The 18261-nt window shown below is 53.8% G+C and overlaps 1 protein-coding gene across 1 annotated transcript in view; it reads right to left on the reverse strand.

Moving 5' to 3' along the window:
- The window catches only part of SLC6A2 (solute carrier family 6 (neurotransmitter transporter), member 2), a 42981-nt gene extending 25676 nt beyond the window's left edge, over positions 1-17305 (reverse strand). The window contains exons 1-4 of the mRNA XM_012662672.1: positions 17026-17305; positions 16203-16527; positions 3784-3915; positions 1662-1899 (exon numbers count right to left, since the gene is read on the reverse strand). Of these exons, the coding sequence (XP_012518126.1) occupies positions 1662-1899; positions 3784-3915; positions 16203-16503 (671 nt within the window). The 5' untranslated portion in view covers positions 16504-16527; positions 17026-17305. The remainder of the gene's footprint in view (positions 1-1661; positions 1900-3783; positions 3916-16202; positions 16528-17025) is intronic.
- Positions 17306-18261: the final 956 nt, after the last annotated feature.

An 18261-nucleotide genomic window follows, 5' to 3' on the forward strand; every position in this document is an offset into this window, starting at 1 on the left:
GCCCGCCTCGGCCTCCCAGAGAGCTAGGATTACAGGCGTGAGCCACCACGCCCGGCCTCATATATACATTTTAAATTAGGTGGCTGAGAACGAGCCTGCTGTCACCTGCTCAAGGACTTAAAAGGCTGAGAAGATTCAGGGGAACAACAAATTAAACAACAATGGTTATGGATTAAGAGCACGGAATAAAATAAATATCCCCGAGCTCATACTGATATAAATGAATAATTGAATAAATAAACAGGAGGAAGGGCCAACTCTTCCTTACAGAAGAATTCCCATTAATTAATTTAGACGGAATGATGGAAATAGAAAATCACAATTAGACAAACACTATCATAATAATCTTTGCAAGAATCCACCAATGGCTGCTGAGACATGTGGGCAAAAGTATAACGATAATCTAGATATTTACACACCCTCTTAGCATCTCCCCAACAGGTACCTGTTCATTAAAAAAGGAAAATTACTGGCAGACTCCAACTTAGCCGAGCGTTCAAGGTTAACATCACAAGTAATGAGTCAGATTGACACTGCGTCCCCTACAGGATGCGCTGAGAAAGACGTCATGTCTATGGTATTCTTGCCAAAAATGCATGACCTTGGTCTAATTGTGAGAAAACAACAAACAAACCCAAATGGAGAGATAGTTCACAGAATAACTGGCCAATAATCTTCTTCAAAAGTGTCAAGGTCATGAAGCTCAAGGAAAGACCAAAGAACTCTCACAGGTTGGAGAATATGGAGAGGAGAGAACTGACAACTCAATACCAGGAAAGGACATTAGTGGGAAAACAGGTGAAATTCAAATAAGGTCTGTAGTAGATTAGCTAAGAGTATATCAATGTTAATTTTCTGGTTTCAAAAGTGTCCCACGGTTATAGAAGGTACAGTTGGGTGATGAGTATATATTATTTTTACAACTTTTCTATGTATAAAATTATTTCTACATAAAAGTTTCTTTCTTATTTTTGTTTTTTAACGATGTCTGTCTGCTACCACTGTTCAGTGCCTCTCATGCACACTTCGTCCAGATAATTCCCCGAAGCCGCATGTCGCTGGCCACTTCCCACCTGTTGAATGTCACTCATACTCTCTGTCTGCTTTCCCCAGTGGAAGCCCCAGACAGACAGTAGCCCAGCGTGGGTCAGAGGACAGCTTCAGGATCGCATTGACTCGGGTTCAAATTGCAGTTCCGCACCTGTCGCTGAACCCCGAGATGTTCCCTGCACTGACTTCATTAGTTCCTACGTCACCTCCTCAGAGAGGCCTTCCCTGACCACTGAGACGAAGTTCCTTCCCCTCTGCAATCGGTTTCTCCCACATACGTGGTTCCAGTTCCTTACGAGCAATTGCACTCTCCAATGTGCTGTGTTCCCTGCGGGCCACGCACACTCCAAAGTCTCTGGTTTCTCTGTTTACTTGTGCGATACCTCCCTGCCTCCCCTCTCCTGCCCCAGAACACGAGCTGCTCAAACTGCCTCGTCCAGGGCTGTGTCCTCAGCTCCTAGCCCAGCGCCAGGCCTGTGGCTGCCTCGTAAACATTAACGTGCTGACTGGCGTTTGCCCCTTCCTCTCTTTGTGGTTTTCCTTTAGTGTTTGGCTCAGCTCATGCCCAGCACGGGCCTCAACAGGCCCAGGATGAGGGGTCCGTGACTTACTCGTAAAACTCTGCCGCCGGCGTGAACTTGTACTTGGAGTACTTGGTGTGGTTGCCCAGCACAGAGCCGTTGAGGAGCTTGGGGTCGGTGCAGTTGGGGCTGTTCCAGGCATGGCCACAGTCAGTCCAGGGCAGATTGAGGGTGAAAGAGGAGAAGAGGTAGTACAGCGACCAGGCAATGATGACGTTGTAGTAGAAGCCGACGTAGAGGGCGATTAGGATCACGGCATAGCCGACTCCTGGATGGGGACGGAGGAGTCAGCCAGTGGCTTCCCAGGGCCCAACCCCAGAGCTCCCTCTCCTGGGGAGTTGGCTCCAACCACTGCACTCCTGACCCCCTGTTTCTCTTTTTCCGTAGCGGATTGTCAGAGCCCCGCCCACATTCTGTAGGCACCTACCATCCCTCTGCCTTAGGGCTCTCTCTTCTCACTGGACACCCCCCTGCCTGCTCATCAGAAAGGTGACCTAATGTCCCCAGGGAGCAGCTATGTGAGGGATTTGGGGGGTAAGTATCCCAGCTCCCTCCCCCTAAGGCAGGATAACTCCGAGGCGTGTTGCACACTCTCCGCCAGTGCCCTGAGCTCCTCACTCCTGGTGGAACTGACCTGACAACACACCCTCTATGGACTGCCTCCCCCTCCCTATCTCCAACTGCTGCTTTCTGGGATCCCCTCCCAAATAACTCCTTGCACTCAAATCCTTGTCTCAGGATCTGGTTCCCAGGGAACCCCAAGCAAGCACTCCCCTATCAGAACTTCAGCCCAGTATGTTTCCTGGGCCCTATTCTCAGCCCCCTGCTGTGTGCCAATATCACATTCCTGAAAGCATCAGAAGCTCCTTTAGGGCTAGTTCTACGATTTTTGCCTAGAGTAGACATAGACATATTTTTTTGCCTGCCAAGTATTGCTTTAAGGGATTAGTCTTAAACAATTCTTAGCCTGTGAGGTTTGGATGAAGCTAATCCTCCCCTCCTTCCTTGATCACATGATGCAGGCCTGGCCAATCAGAGTAGTGCTTCCCCATAGCCATAGAGATTGGTTAATAGATGGGCACGTGACTCAAGTCAAACCAATGATAGTCTTCTCTGGGACCTTTAATGAAGTGAGGAATATATAAAGGTTTTTGTTGTTTATTTGTTTGTGCTTTTGTTTTTGGTCTCTGTTAAACTTGGTAGAATTTCAAGCCTAGGGTTGCTGATGGCCACCTTTACAAGCACTTAAGAAGAATGTACCCAAGACTGATGACACGGAAGAAAAGAGAGAGACAGATCCCAGGCAACACTATTTGGGCACCTGGATCTAGCTACACCTGAAGCTACAGCCCCTGAACTTTACCATAACATAAGCCAATAAATTCCCTCTTATATTAATATTAAAGCCAGTTTGAGTTGGCAATTAAACAATAGAAAATCTTAACTAGTACATGTCTTATAAGATATCAGCCTGTATCTCCCACAGGACTGAGTACACAGAAGGTACTCAGGATACACCTGCCAGCTAAGCAGAGGCTCATGGGAGTCATCCTAGCCCTCATCGCCATGTAGGCCTAGTTCTCTAACCAGTGCTTGACAGAGACTACGTCTTACTCCATGCCCTTCTCCCAGCTCCATAGGGGCCAAGAAATGGGAGTTGCTATGGCTACTCTCTGCAGATGTGCTCATAGGCCGGAATGCAAACAGGCTTCATCTTATATCCAGGCTGCAAACGATTAGTTGTGGCTGTTGTATTAAGGATTGAGTCTGCTTTCTGGCTGAGCTCATAAAGATCCATGATCAATTTATCATGTCTGCCATGGGAGCAAGAAGGGAGAATAGTGATATGTGTGCTGGGTACTTCTGACACTTTTGTAAGAATTTCCTGTTTAGGAAAACAGACTCTGGTCATTCAGCTGGTATAGCCTGGACTGGAACTCAGGTTTCCAGACTCTATCTGCTAATGCTATTCCTGGCATACCAAATGTTCTCCATGTAACTTTGGATGGTGGACACTCTTGACCTTGTCAATATCTGTGAATCCCATAAGAGAGGAGGTCAATCTCAGATCTCACCTTTGGTGCCAATTCCCCAGGGCCAACAGGGAAGCCTTTTTGAACAACCATTGACTTCTCCCTGGCCCCTTTTTTACCTTTGAAGAATGGGCAGATCTTCCACACGGTGGCTGCCCCTTCCCGGTTGTACTGTCCCAGCGCCAGCTCCATGTAGAACAGGGGCATCCCTGCGATGATGAGGAACAGAGTGTAGGGGATCAGGAAGGCACCTGGAGGACACAGAGGCAGAGCGTGACACACTAGACCCCTGCCCCTCAGAGTGCTTGGATCAGTGTCTGCGCTGAGTCATCTGCTCACCTGGCCGTTTTCCAAGGACTGTTTTGGGGCAGGTAAATAGAGTTGTGCAGAGCAATTAATACAAATAATCCTAACAGTAACAGTAAGTATAGTAGTAGTAATAATGAGCATCATAATAATGATGTCCTGTGGTCAAATTAGTAGCATAGTATCATTCATCTGGGTTAAGCAAAGCTAAAGAGGTTTGTTTCTTGCAGGCTTCTCCTAGCTCTTGATATACAAGTGCTCGCTGTGACACACCACGAGGAGGATAACAACGTAGCCTTTACTGAATTTATTTAAACACGGAACCTTTTCTTTCATGAGTCATCACTCTGGGAATGCCAATCCAACCCAAACTCTTCCTTTTACAGGCAAGAAAATCAAAACCAGAGAGGGGGAGACAGTGCCTAAGGTTACATAGGACTGAGTTTCTGATTTTTTTCCTATCGATATCATTTTAGGGTCACGTGTGGCTTCTCCAAACATGATCTCACTGGACCCTTCGAGAGTCTCGCAATAGTCTGCCAACATAATAAGCAGTCAGGGTCATTATGTCCCCCAGGGGGAAGCTGAGGGGCAGAGAAGGGAGTCGAATTGTCCCCGTGTGCACTGCTGGTAAATGACAGGAGCAGGACTCGCATTCGGGTCTTGCAGCCTGTTAGGTTCACCCTGCGACAGATGGCTGAAGATAAATTCTGGAACAAAGGGGCCGGAGGCTCAAGTCTGACCAGGGAGATGCCCACCCAGAGCATCCCAGAAACTTGAGGGGACTCCCAGGCAACAGGCAGCAATTAATCCCTGGACAATTCCTGGTGGAACTAGATGCATCTGAGTTCCAGAAACCATTCTCAGTGTGCCCTGACAGCTCTGACGCCACGAGGTGACTCACTGGGACACATGCCACATCAGCCCAGCCTGCAAGCATGACCAATGCAAAATGCCAGCTCCTTTCTAGATGCAGCCAGAGGTGGCCGGGCTGGAGCAGACTCCTCCTGCCATCGGCATTTGGCTGAGATGCTGTAGCCTTGGAAACCAAATACTCTCCAAGAAACTAAGAAAGGGGGAATTGTTTAACAAGGGTAACATTAGCAATACTCACAACAGATACCAGCAGCTACACTTGCTGAGCCCCTACTGTGTGCCAGACACTCTTCATGCAACATCTCATTCAATCTTCACAACCCTAAAATGCAAAGATTACTATCTCTATTTTACAGATGTGGACATTAAGGCTCCAAGCTAGCAAAGAACTGTGGCAAAGTCACATGGCACCGAGGGTCAAACTCACTCAGCTACTCAAACTCGGTCTCTATCTTCATCTCAGGACTTCTCAGGAAGCCCAGGGCTCTTAAGGACAAAGCATGAAGTGTCAGCCCGATGCTGGGAGACTCAGACCCTTCTGAGCACAAGATGGGCCAGTGGGGTGGGAGGTAGGGAAAACTACTGGGACATGACCCTCCTATGTGTCAAGCAGCACACTGGGCACTAGGCATCTGTGATCCATTTATATGACCCAGGAAACCTCTGAGGTAGAAACTGCTATAACCACTTTTCAGAGGAGGAAACCGAGGCTTGGAGAAATTAAGTGACTTGACCAAACTCACCTTGCTGGTAAGTGATAGATCTGGGATTTGGACCTAGGTCTTCCTGGCCCCAAAGCTCCAGAGCTGTTCCCAACACACCCCATAGATTCTAGAACATTCTAGCGTAAATGAAGGACATGAATCTGAATAGGGTTAGAGGGTGGTTGTTCTGGGACTGGAGATCTGGGGCCAAGTGAGCCACCTGGTCTGTTGTTATAGGATGGTCCAAGGCTCCAGTTCCTGCTCCAGGCTGGACTTCTAGAAGTGGCCATGTGCCATTTCTTTCCCTCCTCATTTGCTCCTTTCATTCTCCACTCTTCTCTCTCCCGCATAGAGAGGGCTGGTCTGGCACGGGAACCCATGCCCATCCACACTGCCGACAGGATGGTGTTGCCGCTGCTGCTGTTGGGGGTAGGCAGTGCGGTTGGTGGAAGTAACAAGTACCATTTATTGAGCACCTGTTGTATGCCAAGCCACACACAAGTTTTTACATGAGTATTCACTTAATACCACCCCGAGAGAGAATTACCACTAATCCCATTTTATGGACAAGAAAACTAAGGCTTAAAAAGATCAAGTAGCTTGTCCTTGACAGCCATGCTTGTCAGTACGCAGCCTGGCTGCAAACCTGCATCTGTGTGAGCTCCACTCTGTCTGTGGCCAACTGCTACTCCCCTTGCGGGTGTAGAGCCAGGGCTGGGGAAGGGAGCGGGTGGATAGATGTGTCAAAGTGTTTAATAGGCCTGGAGACTGAAGTCAGCGGCCCAAGGGAACATGCGGAAGGAAAAAGCCAGGATTCACGGCTCAGACCCTGGCCCGGTGGATGGCCACTGAGGACTCAATTTTCTTCCCTACACAGCCAAGGAAGGGAGAGGGCAACATCAGCCGGTCAACCCAGCCACTCACTCTGACCAGTTTCCCCACCTCCAGACCTCGGGGTGGCACTGCCAATGCGTAGGTAGATTGCCCGTTTGGCATTCATCTCTCCTCTGCTGGCCGGGAGTCTCAGCAAACAGCGCGAGTAAGGAAAGCGGGTGCAGCTCTTGTCTAGGAGTCTGTTAGACGTGGGCCTGCCAAGGCTTCGTTCGGGTGAAAATGGATCAAGAAGACTCAAGATTGGTGAAATGGCTGAGTATGAATGAAACACAGAGAGCTGCCCCATGGTCAGGGCCTTTTTCTATGAGAGGATCGCTGGCTTGCGCAAGGCCCCTTGCAGAAGGAAACCAGGGCAGGGCTGGAGAGTCAGAAAGGGGATTCAGGGGTGACAGAAGTCAGCTGCGATGGCTCATTAAAAACAGCCCTGCAGTGGCTCCTTGGAAACTGAGGCTGTTTGCAAAACCCCTAGAAGTTACTGCCCTGCAAGGCTCGTAACTGCCACATTCTTGTGGTCCTGCTACGTCTCCATGTGTGGCGGTGCCAGCTGCAACCAGCCGCACGCAGGGCCTGAGGGTCTCAGGGCCCACAAGCCCAGAATCCTGTCTTGGCTCTGGAATGATCTGGCTGTGGAGGTGCTGGGCTGATGGGGCCAGACCTGGAAAAACACAGGCAGGCTATACCTCGTGCGGGGCTCAGTACCTGCGAGTCTCCATATGCATATGCACAAATGCACACCTGTGCATACTCGTGCAAAGGTACGCACATAATTTTGCACATTGACACACTCACATGACCACATGAGAAAAATATTTGTTGACTGTGAAAAAGACAATAACCAGTGGCCTTTGGATGAACTTAGTAATGAAAGTGTCTGACCCATCACCCCCACTGCTTGGCATCCCACCACGGGAGAGAAACTCTGCCGCTCACAGAGGGATCTGGAATCCTCTGCGCAAATGCCAAGTCCTCAGGAAGAGGAGCCCAGGGGTCAGTGAGTTCAGAGTGGAATGTGCTAGAGCAGCCCTGGCAGTGAGGAGGACCTCAGGAAGAGGGAGGAAATACCTAGGGGAGGCAGCTCAGTGAGGGGTGGGCTCTCCCCACATCCTCTGACCCCCGTGGGGAACTGCAGGGAGGTGGAGAGAGTGTGGTCACGGAGGCGACTGCAGGTAGGAGAGAGGGTCCCCCAACCCCTAGCAGGCCAGATGCCCAGTCTGTTGAGAGCACGATTCCTTAACCTGAGAATTCTGGCCACACTCTACTATACCCAAGAAAGGAAAATTCATGCAACTATTCCCTTAGTGCTGCCCACGGTGCAGCTATAGGTTGTTACTGCTTGTGGCTTTCACCAGAGTCCCAAGAAAACCTTGGTCCCTGCCTAGGGAGGCCAGGTTTGTCCCTCCTGGCTCCACACCCCAGGGCACCCCGGTAGCACAGCAGACAGCAGAGTGCAAGGGAGGCTGAGACCTGGGTCAGGAGACAGGCTGCTCGCACATCGACATATTTAAAGACGACAAATCAAGTCACAGCTGTGAAATGAAACGTTCCATCAAGCTACTTTGACCAAGAGACCTTTGTAAGGGATCTATTATCAAGTTCAAGCTTGGAATCCTCAGCTCTTGGGGCTCTGGGTGGGGAGGTGGCGGCACAGGGGTGTCCCATTTGCCTGCCCCTCCCTTCCCCGCTCCACTCCATCCAGCCACGTGAGAGGCCTTTTGCACATGCATGTGGACTCTTCCACCACGTGTGAGCTCTGTCCACAGCCCCTACGGACACCACGCCCCCGGCCTGCCCCCGGGCTGGGGCTGTGAGCGCTGCGGCACGGTCCATACCGCAGAAGCAGGAACCCAGCAAGGGGCCCACGCAGGCCCGGAAGCAGCGGAGCTGGGCTCTCGGAAGCACAGGACCCAGCGCAGCCCCTTGCCTGCGTCTGAGGATAATCCTGCCCCCCAGCCCCGCTAGCGACGGCTGTGTGACCCTGGGCAAATGCACCTTCTCTGAGCCGTGGCTCCCCTTTGTAAGTGGGGACAATGACACCCGCCTCGCTGGTCTGCTGTGATAACCACCGATAACGGAGGCGAAGTGGGGCGCTCAGTGGGTGTCTGCAAACAGGAATCATGTCCCATCATTATACTCGAGGACCGATGTGAGGCACCTTTGTCAACTGGAAGCAGCAAGCACAGGCTCGCCCGTGGGCTGGAGGGTGGCCGGGCCCTTGCAGAGCAGGGCATGAACGCCGCCGCTGCGGGCTCAACAGCACAGGGCTCTGACGCGGTCCCTTGGGCTCCTCAAGGGTCAGGGTCAAGGGTCAGGGTCAAGGGTCAGGGTCAAGGGTCCCCATCCCAAGAGGGGCTGGCTCCTCCCCCTTGTGTCCGAGCAGGTGCGCTGACCCTGAGCAGGTGCAGGACAGAGGACGGCCACAGGCCACCGCCCATTCTGTTACCAAAAAGGACTCCCAGATCCCCCCTCGGGAATGACGAGCCTGTCCCCTCAGCTGCTGGGAGTCCCCAGCCCTCAGCTGCCAGCCCTCTGGGAACTGCCTCACCCAAGGCCACATCCCCTTCCCAAGCAAGTGGCACCCAGTGACCGATCAACACGGGGGCATAAAGTCCCGGCCCCTCACCGTGGTGCTCCCCTCGGGACAGGTCTGAGAGGCTTTCCCAGCTTTGGAGCCCCACTGGGGTCACCCCTCTAGCCAGCGCTGCTGGCTTCCCTCCCCCAGACCTCTCCCCTGCGGCCCCTACCCCCTGCCTGCCTGGCACCCTTCACATGCCTCAGGGGCCCGGAGACCAAAGCGAATCAGACGTGGGGTCCCCCTCAGAGTGTCTTCCGGTCAAGTAGCCGGCTTCCTGTGCTCATTTCTGTGGGAAAACACTCCGTTCCTATCATAAAGCAAGCCCAGCTCGTTCCAGTTTGGCAACACAGAGACACTCTCTGCTGGGCGTACCGTGGCTGAGCCACGTGCGGCCAACTTGTGCCTCCTCCTCCCCAAGACTGATCTCCTCGGGGCCCGCACACCACTGTGGGTGCTGCAGCCTCAGCCCAGGTGGGCCTTGCACCTCTTTGCTCCTTTTCCTGCACTTCGCTGAGACCCCCCCAGGACCAACCAGATAAGCCTTTGCATAGTAAGTTCCTGGTGCTGTAAGAGGAAATTCTATACAAAATGATGGGAACTGGCTTTTTTTGCTCCAGAAGGGGTTGCTTCCCACTAGGGTTTGCAGATGGTTTGTTTGTCCCCACCAAAACTCATGCTGAAGTTTGATCCCCAATGTAGCGGCATTGGGTGCAGGGCCTAATGGCAGGTGTTAGGGTCACGGGGGGGATCCCTCATGAATAGATTCGGGTCCTCCTGAGGCGGGGAGCGAGTTCTTGCTCCACTCTAGTTTCCTCTCTCGCCGGGTGATCTCTTTGCACACCCAGCTCCCATTCTGTTTTCCACCACGAGTGGAAGCAGCCTGAGACCCTCACCTGATGTGGCTGTCCAATCGTGATACTTCCAGCCAAATAAACTTCTTTTCTTTATGAATTTCCAATCTCATGTGTTCTGTTTAGCAACACTAAATGGACTTAGACACTCCCTGACCTTCACCTCCAGTCCCTACAGCTGAGCTCTTGCCATAGCTCTGTGTGATACTATAATATATATGACACACACACACACACACACACACACACACACATATCATATATACGTGCTTTCATGCACAGTCCCTGGCTCACAACTCCAATAGCACCTGTTATAATATTGGGACACTTTAGGCCTCAGAAACAGACATCAGGAAACAGACTCTCTCTCTCTCTAGCCTTCTCCTGTCCTCTCTCACCCACTCCCTTTTCTCCCCAAGGCAGGAACTTTCCCCAGCCTCTCTATCTTCAGACTGGCCATAACGACATTCTCTGACCTGACTTTCTGGTCGAAAGATCCCATAAGACCCCCATTTCAGAAGGGGTCCTGCCCCATGGCCTGGGGAAAGGAATCCTGCAGAGAGAGGCCAAGAAGAATCTGGACAGGCCTTGCTGGGCTTCCCACTCAGCCTTAGTATTAGATCACATCCTTTTTGTCCAATCACGTTGGTACGTGGTTGTCAATCATGCCAATGAAGTCTCCATAGAAGGTCCAAGAGGATGGGGTATGGGGAGCTTCTGGAGAGCTGAACACATGGGCGTTCCCGGGGGGTGGCATGCCTGGGGAGGGCACATACCTCACCCTATGTATCTCTTGGTCCGTATCCTTTGTAATATCTTTTATAATAAACCAGTAACATGAGTGTTTCCCTGAGTTCTGTGAGCCACTCTAGCAAATTACTCGAACCCAAGGAGGGGGTCATGGGAACCCCAATTAAAGCTGGCGGGTCAGAAGCACAGGTGAAACAACCTGGAGCTTGTCGCTGGTATCTGAAGCAGGGATAGTCTTGGGGACTGAGCCCTCAACCTGTGGGATCTGATGCTATCTCCAGGTGGACAGTGTCAGGATTGAATCGGAGGACCCCCCAGCTGGTGTCCTCTGCGGAACCGATTGCTCGCTTGTTGGTGGGGAGAAGCCCACACACACTGGGTCACGGACATCCTCTGTGTGGATCGTTGTTGAGCGAGACAATAGAAAAATCACACTCTGAGACCCAGACACAGCCTCAGGGAGGAAACACACCCACTGCCCGATGGGTCAAACGCAGCTCCTCAAAGGAGGGAACCAGGGTGGGATTCAGGGAAACTAGTGTTGGGGTTACCCCTCCTCGTGTGGCGATTCTCCCTCTGCTGTTAACTTTGGAGGATCTGGGCTCGATTTTTACTACTAAAGCTGTGGCTTTATTGAAAGCTCTGTGAAGATTCTGGTCTCCTGTTTCCTCCATCCTGATCTCTTTAAAGGAAACAAGTCAGAGGGTGTTTGGGACGCTCAGAACTACACGGCAGAGGGAAATACGGCCCACAAAGAACAGAGTAGGACCTTACCTCCCTCATTTGGGATATAATACCTTCAATAATACAGTCTACAATGACATTAACTTTTAGAGCATCTGCAGTAGACTATGAGCTCCCTAAATGCACGGATTGTCTCTTGTGCATCTCCATATCCCCGGCATGTGACAGGCATGTAGTAAGTGGTTCTGGTTAAATAAGTGCATCTCAGCAGCGACTCCCAGGGAGGATGCAGCTAATGAAAGCCCCGGGGCCTTTCTCCACTTGCGCTGTGACCTAATCCTTACTTAGGCAGTTGGGTTGGGGACTGCAGGGCAGGATGCACCATTTATCCCTATTAAACCACATCTTGTCGGGAACAGCCTCTCCACATCCTTTGGCAAGCTTGGAGGAATGGGCCAAATCACGCTGGTGACCCCAGATCAAGGTCCCAGATGAGCACCTCGTTGCCGCCAAGGGGAGCGCAGACTTGTCAGCGGAACGCCACACCAGCTGGCTGTCTCTTTGTGCACCCGAGCTGAGCAATCTGTGTCTGGCTCAGCAAGCACAGGGTGTAGACGGCCCCCTGCGGCCAGGCCAGATGTAAGTGGCCTGAGTTTGGAAACTCCTGACCTCTGCACCAGTCGTTCCTTTGCACCTGGTTTCGAGAATCCTAGATATTTTGGCCAAGAGGGTTCCCAAAAGGGCCATGGGTGCCTGAGCCCCTGAGCTTCCTTGGGGAAGGAAGGGAAGTCCACTGGGAACTTAGAACCACAATATCTCCTGGTGCCCTCAAGGGACCCCGTGCAGGAACGCGAACCCCCTTTTCCAGGTGGAGAATCTATGGTGAGACGCGGTCAGGCTGTCAGGATGTGGAGTGAAGCCTGGCTCTGGATTTCTGGGTCTTTCCACCATGCCAGGGCCCCGGGCCCAAGTGGCACCACTTTGCAGCTGTGTTTCCTTCCATCGAGTTCCTCTTAGGATGAATTCTGCTCTTTCCAAAATCAAGACCCTGCCCACTCCCGGGTCCAGCGTGCAGCCAGTATCATTGAACAATAACAAAATATTAACAACTACATTTATTGAGCTCCTATTACATGGCACCATGTCAGGTGGTTTACACGTACTGTCTCTGATGTCATCCTACCTTGCCAAAAGGTGCTGGGGCTTTCTCCTTTTCTATACAAGGGAACTGAGGCTCAGTTCAGAGAAGGTGAGGGAGGGAAAATCTAGAACCCTGAACCAGCCCCGCTGCCTGGTCGCGCCCTCCCACAGAGGCCAGCTGTTTGAGAAGGTTCTGAACAAAGCCTCAGCATCTCCAAGAGTGGCTTTCCCCTCCCGAAACCTCCCACAGCCCGTGCCTGCCAGCAGCTGGCCTTCGGTAAGATGTTCAGACAGGCTGATCTTCCCTAGTAATTCATTCAGAAAATATTAGCCAGGGGCCTAAACTATTGGCACCTTCATTATTTCAAAACATCCTCCAGTCTGGGCCAGCGTGAGCAGTCAGAATTGGAGAGTTACTCTGTTAATACTGGCACCAGAAGAGCACACAGACTGAGGGCTATTAAATAATAGGGCGGGTGAGTCCCAGCTTCGGTTAAGCCCTGAGCCAGGTCATTGGAAAGAGACGCATCTTGGGGGTTACAGGAGCAGTCATCTAAGCTATGTCCAGCTGGAGCAGACAACTGGAGGCTCAGACAGGGGCTGTGCCCTGCCTGAGGTCACACAGTGAGCGGCGGAGCTGGGATTCAAACGTGGATCTTCTGGCTGCTTCCACAGTTGTGGGGTACCCACCTTCCTGCCCGCTTGCCTATGTCTGAGGCTAACTTCAGAATTACCGGATGAGAATTGATCCAACAGGGAACAGCCAGGAGGTCTCGGCAGAAATACGCCCAGAGTGCAACAGCTGAGCAGCCTGGAGGGGTGAGGGGTAAGTGAGAAAGGAGCTGCCTCATACTCCAAGATCGGGGGGCTGCACTGCTCCCCCACACCAACTGTGTGGACGTGCTAACCAGAAATGGAAAGTCACTGGTACAACAACGTCCCCACCCCTTAGCCTGGCATTCAAGGCCTCCGCAGCCCAGCCCCAACTTGCCCTCCTTATCTCTCCTGGCCTGCCCTTCAGCCAGCCTGCGCTGCTAGGCTCTGGGAGGATTCCACGTACGTTCCTGCCCTGGTGCCCAGCTGGAATACCTGCCCACGGCTTGCCTGTGCCCACCCCTCCAGAGCAACTGGCTTCCAACCACAGCTCACCCCCTCTGCGTATTTCCTAAGCAGCCCCTCCTTGGGCCTTTAGAATACTTGTCACCTCTCCACCCATGTTACACATTATCACAATGATGTTAATAAAAAGCAGCAGCCACCTTTCCTAAGGCCAGACTCCAGGCTGGGCTCTCCACGGGCATTACTGCAATTTGTCCTCACAATAATGCTCCCAGCTGAACAGCATTACGGCCATATGATAGATGGGGAAACTGAGGTCTTATGAGCTGCCAAAGCCACATAGGTAGGAACTAGAACCCAGGACTCTACAGCCAAGACTCCCAACATGTAAGCTGCCTGTGACTTTACTTTGTTAGTTATCACCAAGTGTTTCTATTGTTGTTTCTGGATACGTCAGGAGGTCTCTGAGGGCTTGGAAGTTTGTTGGGCACCTTCTGCCACATTCCTAGGATCTAGGTCTTATCTTGGGAATGAGAAATACAGGGACAAAAAAGCCACAGTCTCTGCCCTCAATGTGCCCCAGCCTGTTTGGGAGACAGACCCACAAAGACACAAATCACCTGACAACTTGAGATGGGCGGTGTGCAGGGCTGGCAAGCCCAGGAGAAGGAGCTTCCAGCCAACTTCGCCTAAGATGGGAACCTGTGACAAATTTGTTCCATGTGGTACCCTAGGAACCTGGCATGTCACCTTGCATACAACAGGTGCTCTTTGCCTGCATTGGTGGTAATGGCTGAGCACACAGCCCGAGAAAGCCCCAGAATGGCCATTAGCTGACTTCCAAGTTGGTCGTCTGGGGTGCTTTCAGTTTCAACAAGCATGGGTGACAATGGGAAGAACTTGCAGCAGCACGACAAGAAGACCTTAGGTGACTAAGCTCCTGGCAGACAGAAGTGGCTGTTCATGCATCTAGGTGACCCCGGTGGGCCCTCGCACTGTGCCTCACACTGAGAGGAACCAGATAAATATTGCTGATTGATGATAGAGCCTTCCCCTGTCTAGGGACAAGCAGTCTCAGATGGCCACTGAGGACATGAGGGATGGTGTGTCCTAAGGTCTCTCAATCTGTCCCTCATTCGTCATCTCCCTGGTTGCTAAAAATACACAGAATCTGCATTTTCTCTCTCCTTAGGTCCAAAGGGCCAGAATGCTCAAACCTGCCCAGAAACCCTTGAGAAGCGGCACGATGCTTCCCTTTTCTCACCTTTCTCTCTCCGCCCACCCCCATCCTAGGGTCAGACGCAACTACTGAGCCTGCAGAGTAGCAAATGTCCCCAAGGGGTCAGGCCCCAGGCCTCAGATACTCCTGAAGTTCAGGAATGCTGTCCCAGACATCTTGTCTCAGAGTATGTGACAATGACAGACCCAGCTCAGGAGGTGCCAAAGGAGATCACGGACTCAGACCCTCATCTGTGGCTCCAACCTTGGGCTAACTTCCTCATAGGAAGAGCCAGGTGCTTTCTTAGCAGCATCCTCTGCTCCCTATGGTCACCCCCGCTCTTTCTTTGCAAACACCAAGCATTGCCCGTTCCAAAGCAAGTGTCCAGACTCCACATGGAAGAGCTGTGAGTCCCAGAGTCTACGGAACAAAGTCATAAGCTTTCCCTTCACCCGGCTCCAAACTCTTGCCCTCCCTCCCTCTGACCTCCCCCAAGTCCTGAGTCACAGCCACTGATGGGCAGTGGCCCTGTGGATAGAGAGGGGTTCCCAGGGCTCCCCTCCCTCAATTTCTTCCTCCAGAAGGTCATTTTCCCTGGCTTTCAGCAGGGCACCTCTGAGCTCATCTCAGCAAAAGTAGCAGGACTGGGGTGGTCTGGGCACTCTGGGGACAAAGCTCCTCAGGGTGGAGCTGGGCTTAGGGTTCAGCACCTGACTTGCAGGCTGCTTCCCCCAGCGTGGCATCCCACCCTCCTCCTGACTGACCATAGGTGACCTCTGGGTGCTCGTGCCAGGGCAGGTGCATAATCTGACTAGCAGCCTGGCTGCTCCACTGGAGTCTTATCAGCCTCTCTCCAATTCCGCCCTGCAATGTGGCCAGGACTTTCATCCCAATCACCCAGGCATCCTGCCTCGAGGACCAGGCCAGCTCTTGGCACCTACCGACCTGATCCCGCTAAGGCTGAGCACGCCGACCCCTCCAGCAAAACAACTGCCAACCTATTCCAGGGTCTCTGTCCCCAGGAGTGCGGGGCCTCCCGGGGTGCCTTGAGGGAACACAAGTCTTCTATCCCTTCCTGGCCCAGAAGTCCCTGCCTCAAGGCTCAGAGTGCTGGATTTAGGGTCACCATGTGCCTCACTGTCTCATCCCACAGACTTACGGTGCTCCTGCAAGAGCCCTCCAAGTCTCCGCTTCCCTTCCTGAGGCCCATCAGGTCAAGGTTCCTGCCCCAACGTGGCGCCCCGGATTCTGTCTTTCCACCCATGCGCCTATCGCTGTCCGAGGTCATGCCTCGATTTCACTCTTCCACTGAACATTCCGATCCTTCTTTTTCTGTGAGCCGTGTCCAGCCCCTTCCTGCACCCCAGACTTGCCACCATGTCTCCTCGTTCTCCTCCCATGTGTAGCCCAGCTCCTGTCCCGGCCACCGCTGCGGACAGGTAGCCCCCCAAGTTCAACCCCCCCAGCTCCACCAGGCGCTCACCGCCGCCGTTCTTGTAGCAGAGGTAGGGGAAGCGCCACACGTTGGCTAGGTCCACCGCGAAGCCGACCACTGACAGCAGGAAGTCGATCTTCTTGCCCCAGGTCTCCCTGGGCTGCGCGTCGCCGCCGCGGGGCGCCAGGAGGCACTGGACGCCGTTGCGCTCCTTCACCACCAGCAGCTCCGCAGTTTTGCGCGCCCGCAGGGGCTGCTCGGGCGCCAGGTCCTCCCCGCTGTTCTCGGGCTGCACCTGCGGGTTCATCCGCGCCAGAAGCATGGGTGCGGCTGGCGAGAGGGACTTCATTGGTCCCCAGGGCACGCCGAGCCTCTGCTTGGATAAAAGGAAAAGAGGTGGTCACCGGGCCGTTCCTCCCCGCTTGCGCCTCCTGGGACGCCCTAGGAGCGCCAGGGACACTAGGATCAGCACGCGCTGAGCGGACACCAGCTTGCCAGGAAAGGGCGCGCGTCTGTTGGAACACAGAGGTTGTGCGCGCGACTGGGACGGAGCTCGGAGTCGGAGACCGCCCTGCGGGTCCTGCCGAAGACCCCGCAGCGCCCTCCCTCGTTCACCCGCGCTCTCTCGCCCCCAAACGGCGGGGTTTGGACGCACCGAGGCAGAGGTTTCCCAGGGCTGTGACCGGGCCCGGTGCAGCGTGCCGCACCCCTCCCCAGCTCAGGTCTGCGCCACCTCGGCAGCCCCGGGCGCCTTCCCGGACACTTACACCTGTGCACTACAAACTTGCTGCCACTCGGGCTCGCGCGTCCCGGCCCTGGCCTCTCCAGGCCGGTCACGCCTAGCTCGGTCCCGCGCGCAGGGCGCACTGACGTGTCCGGCGGCGAGGCTGTCCCGGGTGCGGTGCGCCCTGCCTGCCCCCGACCCGCCGCGCCTTGCGGGGCTCTGGGGCGCGGCCTGGGGCTGAGCTCCGCCGCGTGGCGCTCGGGCGCGGCCGGGGAAGCGCTGGAGGCGCGGGGCGACCGGCGGGGCGCGGGCTGGCTGGGTCTGGCCGCGCCGGGCGGGGGCCGGGCCGGTAATGTAGCCTGCGCCCCAGGTAACGCGCCGATTGCATTAGCCCAGCGCCCGGCCCGCTCCGTCTGGAGCCTGTTAGTGCTAATGGAGACTGACAGCGCGGCCGGGGGTGGGCAGGGGCGGGAGCGCGGCGCGGGCCCGGGGGCGGCGGGAGTCGGGCTCCCGGGGACTCGAGGACCCAGGCGCGCACTCCCTTTGCATCCCGCGACAGGGCCGGGCACGCCGCTCCCAAGGACACCAGGTTCTGCCCTCCGAGCGCGGGAGGAGAGCGACCGACTCGCAGAACTGGGGTCTGAGTTCCGTCAGACAGGGGACCCAGAAAGGACAGCGGAGGGGGACGGAGGCAGACAGTGACCAGTACAGCACCGGCTCTGTCATCCGCTGCAGGCCACTTAAGCTACCTGGCCAGAGTTTCTCCATCCACAAAATGGGAATATTCTGCTCGGTGCCCTGGACTGCACATTGGTGGCCAGCGGGCTGTTGGGCGGTTTTAGTGGACTGGTTTAGCGTGTTGACGAGTCAGGAACGAACCCAGGACTCATTCCTACATCTCTGTTCGTTACGGGGCAGGCGGACAGCGCATTTGAGATTGTGACCCCTCTTCTATGAGGCTGAGAACTGCTATTCGCTCGTTTATTCATTCATTCATGCACCCCTTTACTCGCTGGTTCTTACACGTGCCTGCCATGTGCCAGGCACTGTTCTAGGCGCTTGGAGTACGTTAGTGGACAGCACGCTCAGATTCCTGACGTCCTGGAGTTTACATTCTGTGGTGGGAGACAGGGGGAAACAGGAAACATGCTAAATGAACGCATCGTATGTTAGGTGACACGTGCTATGGGGAAAAGTAAAGTGTGATGAGGGAAAGGGGTCAGTCGGGCTGCAGCTTAAATAAGGGGTCAGGGAATCTGAGAAGGTGGCAGTTAAGTACAGCAGAGAGCCATTTGGACCTGGTAGCCATTCTGGTTATTTCTCTGCCTCGTTCATTCACCTGTTCATTAATTTATTCATTCATCAAACAATGCCGACCACCTG

The sequence above is a fragment of the Propithecus coquereli genome, unplaced genomic scaffold (assembly GCF_000956105.1).
Source record: "Propithecus coquereli isolate 6110/MARCELLA unplaced genomic scaffold, Pcoq_1.0 Scaffold770, whole genome shotgun sequence".
In the NCBI taxonomy this organism is placed as follows: domain Eukaryota; kingdom Metazoa; phylum Chordata; class Mammalia; order Primates; family Indriidae; genus Propithecus; species Propithecus coquereli.